The 16299-nt window shown below is 40.4% G+C and overlaps 1 protein-coding gene across 4 annotated transcripts in view; it reads right to left on the reverse strand.

The window, feature by feature from the left end:
• The window catches only part of CARMIL3 (capping protein regulator and myosin 1 linker 3), a 166169-nt gene that overhangs the window by 12751 nt on the left and 137119 nt on the right, over positions 1-16299 (reverse strand). The window contains exons 28-39 of one of the 4 annotated variants that reach the window (XM_082260241.1): positions 14625-14712; positions 13636-13758; positions 12374-12437; positions 11982-12055; positions 10461-10558; positions 10076-10331; positions 8948-9037; positions 8793-8856; positions 8461-8543; positions 3221-3407; positions 2836-2925; positions 1638-1727 (exon numbers count right to left, since the gene is read on the reverse strand). In XM_082260241.1, the coding sequence (XP_082116367.1) occupies positions 1638-1727; positions 2836-2925; positions 3221-3407; positions 8461-8543; positions 8793-8856; positions 8948-9037; positions 10076-10331; positions 10461-10558; positions 11982-12055; positions 12374-12437; positions 13636-13758; positions 14625-14712 (1307 nt within the window). Of the gene's footprint in view, positions 1-1637; positions 1728-2835; positions 2926-3220; positions 3408-8460; positions 8544-8792; positions 8857-8947; positions 9038-10075; positions 10332-10460; positions 10559-11981; positions 12212-12373; positions 12438-13635; positions 13759-14624; positions 14713-16299 lie in introns of all 4 variants that reach the window. The other 3 variants (XM_082260240.1, XM_082260242.1, XM_082260243.1) reach the window with 3 other exon arrangements.

A 16299-nucleotide genomic window follows, 5' to 3' on the forward strand; every position in this document is an offset into this window, starting at 1 on the left:
TGAAAAAGCAAGCTCTTCCTGGTCCCATCGATCAGATAATACCCCAGATGACAAAAAAGAGAAAATCTCATGGTGCAGTATTTATTGGTGAACTAACATTTAAAAACAAACATAAAACCACATGTGCAAAAAGCACTTATATATAAAGTCGCCAATCCAGCCAGGGAAAAAGGTGGCAAGGAGCTCAAGCACAAAGCATTATGTGTAAGTAGTAGGCTTGCACTTACATGAAATGCCGTCAATCTACTGCAGAAAGGTAGCCAGGACCTCAAGCGTTTAGTAGTAAACCTCTACAGCTGTTTTACGCACACACGTGACATCAGGAGTATAAAAAGTGCAAGTTAACCCTTTAGGGGACTCTAGGAGCAGTTAAGATACAGTACATCTAGGTTCTGATAAGAGCAAAGCCCTCACTTACTGTACTGTTGGTCCTGAGTCAACTTCTGGTCCCCTCCAAGTAATTGGCAAAACTAGGCAGGATCAAGGGGGCATGCCCCATCCAGACACCCTTCATCCTCCCGGTGGGAAGACCTGCAAAGCACTTAGTGGCTAACTCATGTTATACTGAGGGTTATCTGCAAGAGCTTCTGGTGCAGAGACCAGTGCTCAAAGAACACATTAAAGACTGGTCCAGCTTCTTCCTCACAGTGAGATCTGGGTTTGGTGTCCAAGGCTATGCTGAGGATCAACTGATAAGGAAGTTATAAAATGAACACCAGTGGTTCTGCAGCAACTGAAAAATCTTGCTAGAAAAAAAAGGTCTTGAGTATAAACAGTAGAAAATGGTTTGCTTCTCTCAGAGTACAGAAAAGACGTCCATACTCCTAAGGACACTAGCACAAAACTAAGACACGATGGGAGTGGGAGGGATTTTACTGGGCTGTTCTTAAAACTTTCTTTGCCTTGTGCCCAATGCAGGCAGCTGCATAACCATATGTACCTCAATACATCCTGTGTCCCTCAATGTACGATCAAGAAAAAGTTTTGGTTTGACATACACTTTAACAAATTTTGGGGGGTGCCTGGTGGGAATTCCTGAAAGGTGCTAATCCTTGACAATGCAAGAGTGAATATAGAAGTGTGACAGATGATGTGGATTCCCCAGGAACTGCACCTCTTCAAGATAGATACCGTAACAGGGACAGATAAATATATCTTCTCCACAGAAGAATGTTCTTTTTCTTTTTGCAACAGAGTCGCTATAAATGAAACTCTATCATAATATTTTTTTTATTATTACCATGCATTGAATGTATTTAATGTTTTATTATAGCAAGGCAAATATTTTGTATTCTTGTAACTGTGCAAGAAGTTGTAATGAACAAATTTGCTATGTTCTGTTTAAATGGACTTAAAGTCAGTTGCATATGGGGGTGGACTGTTGTTCCCTGTACCTCCATCCCACACACACAAGTCAGAATGTCCCCAGAGCCTTCATTCTCGGCATACAAGTCAGATTGTCCCCAGAGCCTTCATTCTCGGCATACAAGTCAGATTGTCCCCAGAGCCTTCATTCTCGGCATACAAAGAGTAAGCTGAGACTGTACACTTCTTGGAGCATGCAGGTCTTTTTTTAATATTAGCCTTAAACCTTTCCGAGGTTTAGCGTTTTTTCTGTGAGTGTTTTTAGAACTTACCAGCCGTGTGGCGTAGTCCACGTTGCAAGGCATCCCCTGTCTGAGGCATTTTCTGTTCATTTGTTTGCAGTGTAATACCTGTTCCAGCCACTAGAACAAAATATCATAGCTAATCTCTCAATATATTAAAATACAGGGAATTCATATCCTCATACTTAAAGAGACACTGTTACCTTGCCTAAAGGTAACCCCTGATAGTCACCTTGCCAGAGCTCCCTCACTGCTCCTGTTTCTGTCACAACCAGTGGGAATATCCAGTGCTTTTCCCAGTATAGAGGAGTATGTGACCTCCTCCCATGTGACAGTGTTCAGGTGTAGCAGCCAACCGCTAGGTCTGAGGACTGGCATATGACGTGTCCACTCTACTTAGCATCTGCAACCACCTGATACTAGACATTTTAGTGCAAACTGCAACAGAGGCAGGAGCAAAGAGGGAGTGCTAGCAAGCATTAGGCCTTTGAGGGTCACCCCTAAATTGGCAAGATGACAGTGTCTGTTATATTTAAATCTAGTTGTGTTACTTTTTCTAATTTTTCTCGCCCACCCATAGAACATCAGGCTCTCCTAGTGCTAGAGATGTGTAGATATTATGGCCGAGGTAGCTAATACACAGTGAACCTGTGCTTGGCCAAAGCTGGGACATAGAGGAAAGCCCTCTGTAACCTAAAAGCCCTCTGTAAGCTAAAAGCCACTGTAAAAAAAATTCCATTTGATAGCTCTGATTGGCCCAGTGCTGTCATATGTTGTTAATCACATGTTTCTCTATACCCAAAAGTTCAAGGTATTTCTTTGGCTTCAGGTCATGAAAGGAGGATTGGGAGAGTGGAGGAAAATTAAGGATATGTGGATGGATATAGGGGGTTATAGTAAATTCATTGCTTTGCCCTAAATTGGCAAAGAACAAGTTTGATTAAGATGTTGCCCAGAACAGCCAATTTGTTTTTATGGGCCGGTTATACAACAGTTGGGGACAATTTTCCTTTTCTTCTTGTTTTCATATGTCTGTATCAGTGATGTTTAGCTGGACCCAAGCCTAATTATATTTTGTAATGGGATTTTAATGAACCATGCTCTTCATAAAAAAAAAGTATGTCTCTATACAGTGAGCAGCAATCATATCTTCTTTGCTCTGCCTAATGTATGTGATTGCCGAGTGTACATTATTATGTTTTATTATTGTGTTATAAATAGGTCTCACCAGAAGTTGGTGCTTCAGCTGAGTCACATGACTGCATCCTTCGAGATCGCTGAGGCTTAAGAGGAGGCCTACGCACAGGTGGTGCACCATCTAATAAAAGCATTTTTTAAAAAGTAAGGGATTACATTACATAGCAAGGGTTGCTGTAAGTCACAGTAGAATGGAAAGAGAGAGGGCACACAAATAGCAAAATATAATGGATAGCAAACGTCAGAAATGAAAACAAATGCAAAATGCAGAGATAAACAGCAAGGCTGAATGCATTTACAAACCAAAACTGAGAAAGCAGTAACAGATATAGGCAGCAAAAATGCAGACTTGGGTAAACGTGGGTGAGAGAGTGTGTACTGCATGCTGTGTAGTTTTTGCAATGGGCTGTTCCCACCTCCCGCTGGGGGGGCCGCCTCTTTCACAGGTTCTCTGATTCTTGGTCTGGGCACTGGAATTTCCTTCCTCGCCTCTTCCGGACATTCGGTATCACCTTGCCCCCCCCCACAAGACACTTTCCTACCCCGTGGGGCAGCAATTGGCCGCAGTTCTGCAGAAGGGGGGCAGGAAACAGTAAGACCCCCCTGGAAAAACAAGGGACGGGAATGTGCAGTGAATGGGAAGTAAACATTCTCTGTTACCCTGTTATTTGGGGGACAGATTGCTTCATATTAAAATAACTTAGATCAAACTACCCCATCACTCAGTTCTGTTAGTAACACACTAGTGAAATTTTCTATATTTATTAGTAACATGCAAGATATGGCGAAGGCATTAAAACCTAAATTATATTCTTTACGGTAGATGACTCAGCCACCATACTTTTCATTGCCAAATGGTCTCTACTTTACCAGTGCTTGGATTAACAAAGAAGTTTACATAAACATATTTAACTTGAAAGAACACAGAATCAATTACTGCTCAACTTAGTTCTGCTACAGAGCTAGAATGGGTGCAGTTCAAATGCCGGTTTTCAGCCCACAGCAAAAATCTGATGTGATAAAGTAAACTGCATCTGCATTCCAATATCTGCTAGTTTGGTAAGTTGACTTAAACAAAAATGGTGCAGTATAAGGATACACAAAGCCCCTTCACACATCAATGCTTAATCATAGCGTTGATTACATGATTCATAGGCTGTATGATTAGGCATTGATGTGTGAAATGAGTTAACACTGCACTGCATTGCACAGAAACAGATTTTTTGAACCATAACAATTCAGAAGAGTTCATCAGAATAATTGTAAAGCTAGCCCTACATACTAAAGGCGGTTGACCACTAAAGACCATTGGCATGCTATATACAGTAAATACTGTTTTTTTTTATGGAATCAGTAGCAAGTGTTATTAATTCTTTTCGATAATTGAATTATTATTCTATTATATTATTTTTTTAAAGATTTTAGATTAGGTTACCAGTCTGGCACTCAAAGAAGGAAAAATGGTATCTCTGTGGCTGGACAGTAGGCAATGTCAACCCTCAAACCTGCCATGCTGATATTGTGCAGCATACTGTTCATCAGTTAAGCTTTGTACACACTACTATTTTTTTTTTGTGTTCAACCCAAAAAAAAAAAAAAACGCAAAAAACTGACTGCTTAGGTCAGAGCCACTGTACTAACAATCCTTTGTCAGTACAGTGATCTCCCCTGCTGTGTTATTGTGTTCTGACAGGAGGGCAACTCCCCCGCCAGTACACCATTGGTTGAGATCGCTGATTGGGATCCGGTCAGCAGACCTTTTTCGGTCATTCGGCCAGCTTCTGTCGGACAGGCTGCTATACACACGGGCCAAATGTCAGCTGGTTTCTATTGAACCGGACGATGCCGCCTGACATTCAGCTTGTCAGGGAAGAAGAAGAAAGCCCAGGCACATAGTTTTGTGCCGACAGAGAATGTTTGTTAGCCAACGGAGAAAGCATATTAGCCAAACCTATGGACAGAGAATTCCTGTTCACCGTCCACGCCCACCACTAAGTGGCACCAAATGGCCTATATAAACACCTCTGCTGCACTAGGACCTTGTCTTATGGTCTACAATGTTCTGCTTCCTGTTCCTGGTGTTTAAACTCTGTTGCCATCCTGATCCATCTGACCACGTTTGTACTCTGCCTGAACTGACTCCTGGCTTGCTCTTCGACGTCTCTGCCTTATCCCGCTGCCTGCCTGTCTGCTGTTGCCAACTCCAGCCTGAACTTGACTACTCTACTGCCTTCTGCTTTGTTCCTGACATGCCTGCTAGTTACCGACCCGGCTTGCCTGACCCTGCTGTGTAACCGGCCATCCTTATTCCTGCTGTCTGCTTCCTGCCAGCCTGCCAAATGTCTGCTGCCTATGACCTGCCAGCCTGCTAAGCATCTGCCACCTGTGACCAGCCAGTCTGCCAAGTACCTGCTGCTGTCTGCCACCAGCCAGCCTGCCAAGTACCTGCTGCCCTGCGTCACGATCCAGCCTGCATTCAAGTACGCACGGACCTCACATTTGCAGCCTTCGCCATCTGAACTTCTAGGCACTCGTGCCACTCCAGGCTTCTGTGCCTCCTGTTTACATTATCAGGGGTACCAGGCCGGAGGTGTAAGAGATCGCCTTACTCTCCACATCAGGCTCCATCTCCAGGTATGTGACACAGCCTGTGTGTATTAGGGTTTAGGGGTGATCTGAGAAGGTTTCATAAAAAAGTAATGTTGCCGGATACTGACAGGCTCCGATTCTTCCAGTGCCATTTGTTATCCATAAAAGTGTGAAATTAAGATGTAAAGAAGATAACTAGAAACAAAAATTATGAGGACATCTCTTTGCTTTAATTCGATTTTTAGAATGTTTTAACGAGATGTGTCTTTTCCTTCCCATGGTTTCTCCTTTCCCTCATTGTTTCCACTTCCTGTACTGAAAAATAAGTAAGCCCTTGCTTCTACCCAGAGTGGTGCCTGGGTGACCTCTCTGCAGGCACTGGAATTTCCAAGTGGGATGCAGATGGACATGCACATGCTTATGCATATATCAACTTTGAGATGGTTTCTATTTGCATAGGCATTTACTACAGGAGGGCTATGAACAACAAGGCTTTTGATACCTCAAAAAGGAAGAGGTATCTGCTACTTATGTTAGATACCCACACTTTAAGCACAACATTCCTACTTTAACATGACATGTTTGAAGTATGTGGAAAGCTAAAGTGATTTTTACCTAGTTAAATGTGCTATGAATCAGGTGTTAAATTTACAAAGACATTAATTACACCTGCATTTTTTCCTCTGTTAAATCAAACAATATTATCACATGTAATGTCTGTTAACATGCTACATTTAGCATACAATAAGTGGTGTAGCAGCGTGAAGAATCAAACCAGATGGCAGTCAGCTGTGGACTCCTGAGCGATATATATGTTCTGCTTCCTGTTCCTGGTGTTTAAACTCTGTTGCCATCCTGATCCATCTGACCACGTTTGTACTCTGCCTGAACTGACCCCTGGCTTGCTCTTCGACGTCTCCGCCTTATCCCGCTGCCTGCCTGTCTGCTGTTGCCAACTCCAGCCTGAACTTGACTACTCTACTGCCTTCTGCTTTGTTCCTGACATGCCTGCTAGTTACCAACCCGGCTTGCCTGACCCTGCTGTGTAACCGGCCATCCTTATTCCTGCTGTCTGCTTCCTGCCAGCCTGCCAAATGTCTGCTGCCTATGACCTGCCAGCCTGCTAAGCATCTGCCGCCTGTGACCAGCCAGTCTGCCAAGTACCTGCTGCTGTCTGCCACCAGCCAGCCTGCCAAGTACCTGCTGCCCTGCGTCACGATCCAGCCTGCATTCAAGTACGCACGGACCTCACATTTGCAGCCTTCGCCATCTGAACTTCTAGGCACTCGTGCCACTCCAGGCTTCTGTGCCTCCTGTTTACATTATCAGGGGTACCAGGCCGGAGGTGTAAGAGATCGCCTTACTCTCCACATCAGGCTCCATCTCCAGGTATGTGACACAGCCTGTGTGTATTAGGGTTTAGGGGTGATCTGAGAAGGTTTCATAAAAAAAGTAATGTTGCCGGATACTGACAGGCCCCGACTCTTCCAGTGCCATTTGTTATCCATAAAAGTGTGAAATTAAGATGTAAAGAAGATAACTAGAAACAAAAATTATGAGGGCATCTCTGCTTTAATTCGATTTTTAGAATGTTTTAACGAGATGTGTCTTTTCCTTCCCATGGTTTCTCCGTTCCCTTAATGTTTCCACTTCCTGTACTGAAAAATAAGTAAGCCCTTGCTTCTACCCAGAGTGGTGCCTGGGTGACCTCTCTGCAGGCACTGGAATTTCCAAGTGGGATGCAGATGGACATGCACATGCTTATGCATATATCAACTTTGAGATGGTTTCTATTTGCATAGGCATTTACTACAGGAGGGCTACGAACAACAAGGCTTTTGATACCTCAAAAAGGAAGAGGTATCTGCTACTTATGTTAGATACCCACACTTTAAGCACAACATTCCTACTTTAACATGACATGTTTGAAGTATGTGGAAAGCTAAAGTGATTTTTACCTAGTTAAATGTGCTATGAATCAGGTGTTAAATTTACAAAGACATTACACCTGCATTTTTTCCTCTGTTAAATCAAACAATATTATCACATGTAATGTCTGTTAACATGCTACATTTAGCATACAATAAGTGGTGTAGCAGCATGAAGAATCAAACCAGATGGCAGTCAGCTGTGGACTCCTGAGCGATATATATAAATATATATACGTATATATATATATATATTTTTTTCAACTGATTAAAGCATATACATTTATGCTCATCTTGCAAATTTATACATGTCCATGCATTCAGTATAAACACACACTAGTGTTATCTCATATAACAATATCTATTATCTGACCAAATCCAACCCAACCTATCATTTTTTTCCCTCAGAGAGACTGACTCAGATGCCAGTCATCTACTGTTGGTTACCCTTAAAATTACCTTTACAGACTAATGTCGGTTTACTTAACAAAGCACCAATCTCCTGCCAAAGCAATAAAAGAGTGGTTATGGTTTTGTGGATTGTAAAAATACACATCTCCGCAAAAAAGAAGTGTTCAGGGTCTCATTATAATGCTATATTCATGTTTTTTAAATTGAGCAGAACTTCTAAATTAAGCATTGAAGTTTTTGCATGATAACCAAATGCAAATTCTAACTAGAACCATAATTTTCTTTTTCTTTTCTTCCTACACTTACGATCAGCCCTCCTACCAGCCCGGGGTGATCAAAACAGCTTTACAATAGAAAAACATTTATTTCATTACTTTTTTGTATTTTTCTCATATATCAAGCATTGTGATTAGGAAATTCAGTGTTACTGCCCGTTGATTGTTTATTTTAAGGTTTGAATTTTTTAGCACTACCAAAGTATTTGTCTTGTATATTTACATGCAAAATATTTCATTTCAATTTTTACAGATTTTATATCATAATAAATTGCTACAGTTACTTCCATATATAGTGATTTACAAATAAACATCTATCTGGATCTGGAATAGCCCATGCACACAAAAAAGTATTTTGTATATCTTATGGTGTCCTTGCTTCACAATATTTTGGGTCACCACCTCTTCCCTTTAAATTCCCTGACTCTGGAAAGCTTTCAATATTAGGATTACCTCTTCTCTTGATAAATTCTTCTGATTGTTCCTGTCTCCGTTGGAAAAACAAGGCTGTCTGTCCTCAAACGTAGCACCCTCCTCTGAGAGACAGAGAGAGAGAGCGAGAGACAGAGAGAGAAGAAACAGGAAGGGGAAGTGTAGGGAAAGGCAAAGAGGGAAACATTGCACATACAGATAGGAAGCACATAGACAGTGGAAAATAGGTGGGGAGAAACACCAGAAAAAAGACAGAGCAAGCATGGATTGAATTGCTCATGGGGAAAAGAGAATGAGATTTCAGAGTTATGGAAAAGTACAGATAGAGAACATAGGGTGGAATAAATATTTACCCCCATCCCCAGAAGAGCGTCTTCTATCCTCTGGAGCACAGTTAGTACTTCCTGGTGCATCAATCTGAAAATGATATTATAACTTAATAAAGAACTTCAGGGGGGCAAATGTCAAAACATATTAGAAAAGTAAATAATGCCCATCCTTCACATACCTCCTTCCATTGCCGGACACTATCCATCCCTGGAAGTGGAACGCCTCGTACTCTTGCTGGTTGTACCTCCTCTAGCCTTTGCTCACAAGACTGAAAACAGATATTTTTATACAATATGTGTTGACATCATGATTAAAGCATGATCAACCAATAATTGTGAATCATTTCTTAGAATTTCCATATATTCTTTCAATGTTTGTTTACTATAGTGTATAATGTGAAAATTTTTTGTTGTTAATATGTGCTAGGAAATCTACACGATGGGATAAAATCTTCAGATTTTAGCCAGCAAAGTGAGATAAAAGTAAACCTGTCACTACTTAGAAAATGATAGACCAGCAATGCTAGTTTGTCTAAATTATGCTGCAGGGTACACATAAGCCTTAAGTGCCTACACTATGCAAATGTCAACTTTTGAGAAATTTAGGGGTGAAGCATGCCTCACTGCTCCCCATATAGCAATGCAGAGGCCTTCCAATGAGTCCTTCAGGTGCCTGCATTGTGAGATGTGGGGGTCTTCCTGAGTTCAAAATATACATGCTGCAGATGTAAAGTAGCAAGCTTTTTACAAACCAGCACTTTCAAAATCAATTTATCATTACTTTGCAAAATGAATATAATGTATCAAAAAGGGATTGGCAGTTTTGCCAATGGTAGCATTCACCTGTGTACATGTCCCAGACTTTGCACTATTTACAGTCATATTAACTCTAATGCATTGTGTCTGGTGTAACAACTCCTCTATTGCTCCTGATGAACACAGTATTCAACAGGAAATGTTTTGTGCCATTGCCCAGGGCATGATGGAATGGTACTGGCACAATACTACAGTTGCTATCAGTGTCTGCTTTTCCATACTCAAAGTATTGGTCCGCTGTGTTGTTAGGCTGTTGTTTTATATTAAATGATAAATGGGATGGTGCTCGCAGCATGGAAAACTACACTCAAAACACCTCTGTGGAGTGTGAAAGTAGCATTTTCCCATAAATAAAACTGGCTTATGTATGTTAATATAAGTTATTTTAGACACAGAATTCCAATATCATCTAGCATTGGTTTGTAAAAACTTCCTTGTGACCTATGGTTGTTTGTGCCAGTGCCATACTTTGCACTTTGTCAGGTGCTTACCAGTGTTCCTCGGCCAGGTAAACCCCTGACTCCAATAATACTATGTGTTTCAGCTCCATTGCTGATGGAAGTTCCATTTGTTATTGGGTATCCTTCAATTTTCACATGATCTGATGTGTCTGGACCTGGGGAAGGGGGAGGAGCAGTTCTCCCTCTGTCTTGTTCCCTCTTTGGGGTTCGACTTCTACGGAAATGGAACAGGCTGCGTCGCCTTCTTTTTGGAGGTGCATCTGTATCACCTTGACCTGAAGAGACACTGAAAGGACATAAAATGACAGGTGATGACTCACTTTTCTATGATTTATCAAAGTGTAAGGCATAGCTATAGCTGTAGCCCTACTTCAACACATGCAGGAAATGCAGAATTAAATATATTGTACAACACCTGTTTGACTGAGTCAACACTGTGCGATGAAAAAATTCATCAAGGCCCTCGTCTAAGGCAGGATCGGGACGTTCAGAATCGGAAGCTGGGCCCCGCACCTAAATTAAAAGACATAATCAGCTTGCCTTTATAACCATACCGATCAAGGTCTTTTTAAATGGACATTTCATCTGCAAAGAATAAAAAATTCTACGTAAGTAGTAAATTATTGTTGTTCCATAATACGATTAAAACGTTTCTTCTAATACAAAAAAAACTCCACCCAGTGATTCTTGTGTAAGGTGTCTGTCACTTATGTAAGCAGACCAGCAGCACAGCAAAAAGAACTGGCAGAGTTGCACTACCTACCAAGCAAATATCTGCTTGCTTTAGTGGTAATAAGGTAGTACTGCTAAAATACACATAAGTAAAATTAAAAACAAAACCTGGAAAAGCCCACTTTGTCAAACCGTGTAAAGCAACAGGTTCTCTATAATGCGGACTTCCCTAGCAGAACACACCTATCTGCTTTTCACTCCTACTCTATTCTGTTCAGTCACCAGTATTGAAATGAAAGCTATGAGTTGCCAGAGTCTGAGAGTCATAGCCGACACAGGGCTATGAATTCCCCTTGTGACAGCATTGATCAACCCAAATTTTTCACTTGGCCTCCATACCTGACCATGTATGAGCAAAGTACAGATTATCTTTAGGGTTCCTACACACAGGTCAGTTATTGCTTTAAATAAGAATACTTTCTGATCAGCAGATATATTAAACAACCAGGGTGGTAAATGCTTTGATTAGATATGTGCAATTTGTTTCGGTCTGAATACAAATTGGGATGAATTTTTGGTTATTCGAAGATTCGGCTGTATCTGAATTCCAAGAGTAACAAATTTAGTAAAAATTCATTTCATTTTGTTTCATTTATTCATTTTCTAACGAATTCCAAATTTTTGAAAATTTATAGATTGATCCGAATTCTGTGTAAAGAATAGCTGGTTGTTAGGGAGCAGGCCTGGAAAATCCGTCTGCTGCGTCCTTAACAACTGATGACTCATCAGCTGTCAGCGGGTTTCCCCACTGACAGATAAATGTAAAATAAAGAAAAAAAAAACAGCGTGGGGTCCTCCCACCATATCCCTACCAGGCTTTTATCTGGGCATGCAGTCCAGCAGGTCAGAAAAGGGGGGAATAAGCGAGAAGCCCCCCCCAAACCAATTTGAAATTCGTTTGAAAATGAATAAATGAAACAAAACGAAATGAAACAAAACAAACCGAATTCTGAAACAATTCCACGAAACAAAATTAGTAACATAACAAATTTATCTGAAACTAAAAAATGTTTTCATTCTGCACATGTCTAGCTTTGGTGCCTGAACCCAATAGAGTTTGCATGGGACCATTTCTATAGTCCAAGTACTAAAAAGCTGAATCTCTTTTTTGGCCAAAATTATATTCAAGGATGACTTGAATGGTTTTATATGAACATGTTTTATTTAGGGTGATTTTATCCCCTCAACTCCAGCTTTCCCTTACCTTTCCTCCTCCTGGCGCTCTACGTGACTGTTGCTTCGGCCTGTCCCGGGTTTGATGCTGCAGCTTACTCCCTTCTGTGGGTAGTTCAGAAAGACCTTCTAGTGACACGCTTAGAGAGCGAGAGAGCTGACTGCTAGCGGATGAGGAGAGCGCAGGTGGAGAATTGAGTTCACGGGAGCCAGGGGACCCCAAATCTAGTGTCTTGGGGCTTAATTCCTGCTCACTCACACCTACCAAATGAGGGGCATACAGATTTAGTTAATATTCTACAACAGAAAGATTTTATAGTTGAACAATAAAGGGATGTTTCCCACAAAACATGTTGCATGGAAATGTTTATGTTAGCGTTGTGCGTGAAAACTTGGAAATAGAGTATATATTAGAGATCTCACTGATAAATGCAGACACAGGTCGAATTTTTCTGCCTTGGAGACGCTTCTTTATTACCATGGTATCCTGCAGAGATACAAAAAAGAACAAAAGGAAAGAGGGCAATTAAAGCGGTATTAAATCCAAAACTAAAAATGTATTATTTTGCAGATTACCAATCATTACATGTAGTTGCTGCATTAGTTGTATTTTTCCTTTGGCTTTCACCTGGTGATCTGGATAGTAACTCACCTCCTGTATTAGAGTGCTCCTATTGTGGCTGAATGAACACATGGGGCACAGCAGACAGAAACATTGTTAATCTAGAGGGAGGGTAGTGTTAGGCAAACTTGTGCGACCTCAAGTCGCCTCAAGTCGATTGTCATTACAAATTCGATGTAAAAGAATGAGAGCCGTCTTAATATGCACTACTGAAGTCGCTCCGACTTCAGAAAAGGTTCCTGTTCTACTTCAAGGTGACCTCTATCCGACTTGTGCGCATAGACTTCAATGGGAGTCGCCTCTAAGTCGGATCCTTATCTATTTTCAAGCGAATCTGATCAGACTTTCCAGGAAGAAGAAAAAGATTACCCAGGCATTCCCCACAGACAAAGTCGCCTATCATTTAAGTCTCTTCAAAGTAGTGCACAAGTCGCGCTAAAGTCGCGCTAAAAAGTCGCTCCTTCATGGGGCGACTTTCTGGTCGCGGTAGTGTGAACCGGCTCTTACAGAAAATTAAAACAACCGACTTACTGAAAATAAAGGAAAGAAAGCCTAAAAAAGAAAACTAATGTAGCCATCGCATCTAAAAATTGGTAAACTGAAATGTAATAGGTGTTTGGTTTTACCATTTTAATGTTTTTTATCTTAAGTGTTAAAAGCCAGCACATAAGATGCTGAGAAGTTCATTCAACTAATATAATAGCGGGCTGAGAAGTAAAAATGGGACTTAACTATAATGGTATTATTAGGACAGAGAAAAACAAAGTTTATGAAGGCTTGGGGTTTGATAAAACTTAATTCACCAGGCCCAATTTTGCCATTCCCATGGGATTCAATGATCCATTCTTCATTGTTACACTTACATATGGCAAATGTTACATATGACTCTCCTCCATCAATTCAATCTGTTCAAGTGCAGCTTATAGATAGCATAAAAGAAACCTTTTTTGGTTAGGAAATAAATAAGGTTGACTTAAAAAAAAAGCATGGCGTTATTGATAGTAAAAATCAAGAAGGTTAGCATAACTGTATTGCATATTGGAACATGAAATTAGCCACTTACAATACTAGAATACATCTCCCCCTCGTGTGTTTCCTGCTTATTCCTTGGTGGTGTCTGTGGGAGGTATCCCATCAGCCTCTGCTCTTCTTCCATAATACTCTGCAGCTGAGATCTATGACGAGCCTGTGAAGGTTTATGGGGGAAAAAAAAGAATGATACACATTTTTCTGCCTACCCAGTGAGCTGCTTCTTTAGAACATACAATTTTTTTAACCCAAAATGTGAATTCTCTCCCTTACAATATGTCATAGGTTAAAGAGGTCAGCATATGGTTCTTTACATACCATAGGAACACCTCTACAAGTAATATGTAGTATTTAGTGCTAACTTTTATTAATCCCTTTAAAGTGATTTGCAGATATATCAGTAAGGACCAATCTAAATGAGACAACTTATATTTTCTATTAATACAATTAATAATTGAGCAGGGATTATGGGGGGCTTGATACATTTTAGTCAACATGGATTCTCTCCACTTTTGACAGTGCATCAATGTTTTCTGGTATACAAAATGTTATATCCAATACCTGGCATTCAACATCTTTGTCATGGCCACAGCTAGTACCCTGTGGCCTTTATTATTGTACCCAAGGCATGCATAATCACTGAGGTCTATTTCAATGCAGGAAGTACATGTCGCTAAGAAAGAAAGGGCCGCACTCTGATGATGTCACAAAATCTGCAATTTTATCTGACAGACAGCACATATTGGATCCCTGCACCCTCGGTTCACCCCTGTAATGCATTTCACCCATCCGGGTTTAGTCGTAGAGATATTTATGACTTAGCCCGGGTGGGTGAAATGTGTTAGAGGGGTGGACCTAGTATTGAAGATGTTGTGTGTGCTGTCTCACAAATAAACTTCTAAGTAGGACCCCTTCCTTCTTAGCATCATGTCTCACACAGAATATGAATGGTTTCCCTGGGTCTTTGCACAGCGCTGTCTGGAACGTGCGAGAACATTGTCGTTTTGGTTATTTTATACGTACCAGTTTTCTATGTGTTCTTTGCATTTCCTGTAGAACTTGCTCCAAAACTGAGTTACTAAGACGAGTCATGAGGGACAGCTGGGCAGCTCTGGAATGATAAAAACATCATAGTAGACCAAACGATTAAAACAGCTTTAATAAGAACAGTGTGAACTGTTCAAAAGCACATTTAGTCTTTCACTCCTCCTGTGACATTTTTCAGTCCAAGTTTGAACCAGATTGGTTGTTTTGGGTCTACACATCCAGTTATTAGTAGACACACATTAATAAATATTACCTCTATTATTACTACCAACACATTATTATATCTCAAAATGTATTTTTACGTGTACAGACATTGAATAAGCTACTCTGGTACACAAAATACATGAATCAATATGGGTGGTTGTTAGCAATAATTTGTGAAGCCTGCTAAAGCAATAACGATAACTTATACAGACATTAACAAGAAAATGCATGGCAAACACTTTTGAGTTTACATGGCATTACTACAATTTTTATGCTGCATTTTTATTTGCTTGTGTTTGTAAATTGCTGTGTAAAGATTTTTTAACTTTTTTTGAAATCTAAAACAATGCAATGTAAAGCGATGACAATGCATTTTCATTTTTTAAGTTTGTACTAGACCATTCACTTTCATGGTATATAAACAGAAACTGATTATGTAAAGTGTTTGGAAAGCTTCAGTAATACAAAGCAAATGGGATAGTAGGCAGTATGTATGTTTTTTAATTATCCTTAGCACTATGAATAAAAAACCCTAGACTCAAACATGTGGATTAAATTGGCCCGGCCATTTATTTTTGGTTTAAGCAAATAAATAATAATAAATAAATAATTGTATTTCTCTTAAAAACTATTAAAACCAGCCTAGCCATTACAGCTCAGGCTATATCAATAAATAATCAGCTTTATTTCATAAAACAACTCCCAAACAACTTATTAAACCACTGGTCCCCCTTTGCATAGTTACAAAGGTGACTTACCACATAATAACAGCCGCGAGGGGGGGGGTGGGGAGTGCAAACTTGCTGTCCTGTGAGGCGAATGAGCCCCTTGAGGTAAATACAGACCTTATATAGGCTCCGAAGTAACTTCCAGAACCTTCCAGCATAGGGGATGTGCCTACTACAGGTGAACCTATCACCTGCCAGTAAACACTTTTCCCCACCTCCTAAAGTTATCCCTAGGCAGAATCCCGCTCTTTTCCCTGAGGTAAAAAAAAACCTGAGGAAAAAACCGCCTAAACTCTGACTAAAAATGAATACCTGTTTACCTGCCACTTATCCCATGAGGAAAAAGGGGCATATAAAATGCCCCTTTTCCTTCCATTCCTGCTCTTTACACCCGTGTTAACAAGGCCTAACTAACAATTTTATTAGTATACAGGATTTATATAACACCAACAGTTTGCGCAGCGCTTTACAACATGAGGACAGACAGTACAGTTACAATACAATTTAACACAGGAGGAATAGGAAGGCCCTGCTCATTAGAGCCTACAATCTAGGAAGGATATCCCAACAAAATGTACAATTCATTTTTCTATTTGATTAAAACAAATCTGAATGTGGCTGAACAGCCAAAAGGAGTTTGCACCAACCCCTAAATACAGTACTTTCAAATGGAACAACCAGCAAATGCCACATTGGCAGGCCAGGCCTGCTTTTTTATT

This window comes from Pelophylax lessonae (genome assembly GCF_965119305.1).
Source record: "Pelophylax lessonae genome assembly, chromosome: 1".
NCBI classification, from domain to species: Eukaryota; Metazoa; Chordata; class Amphibia; order Anura; family Ranidae; genus Pelophylax; species Pelophylax lessonae.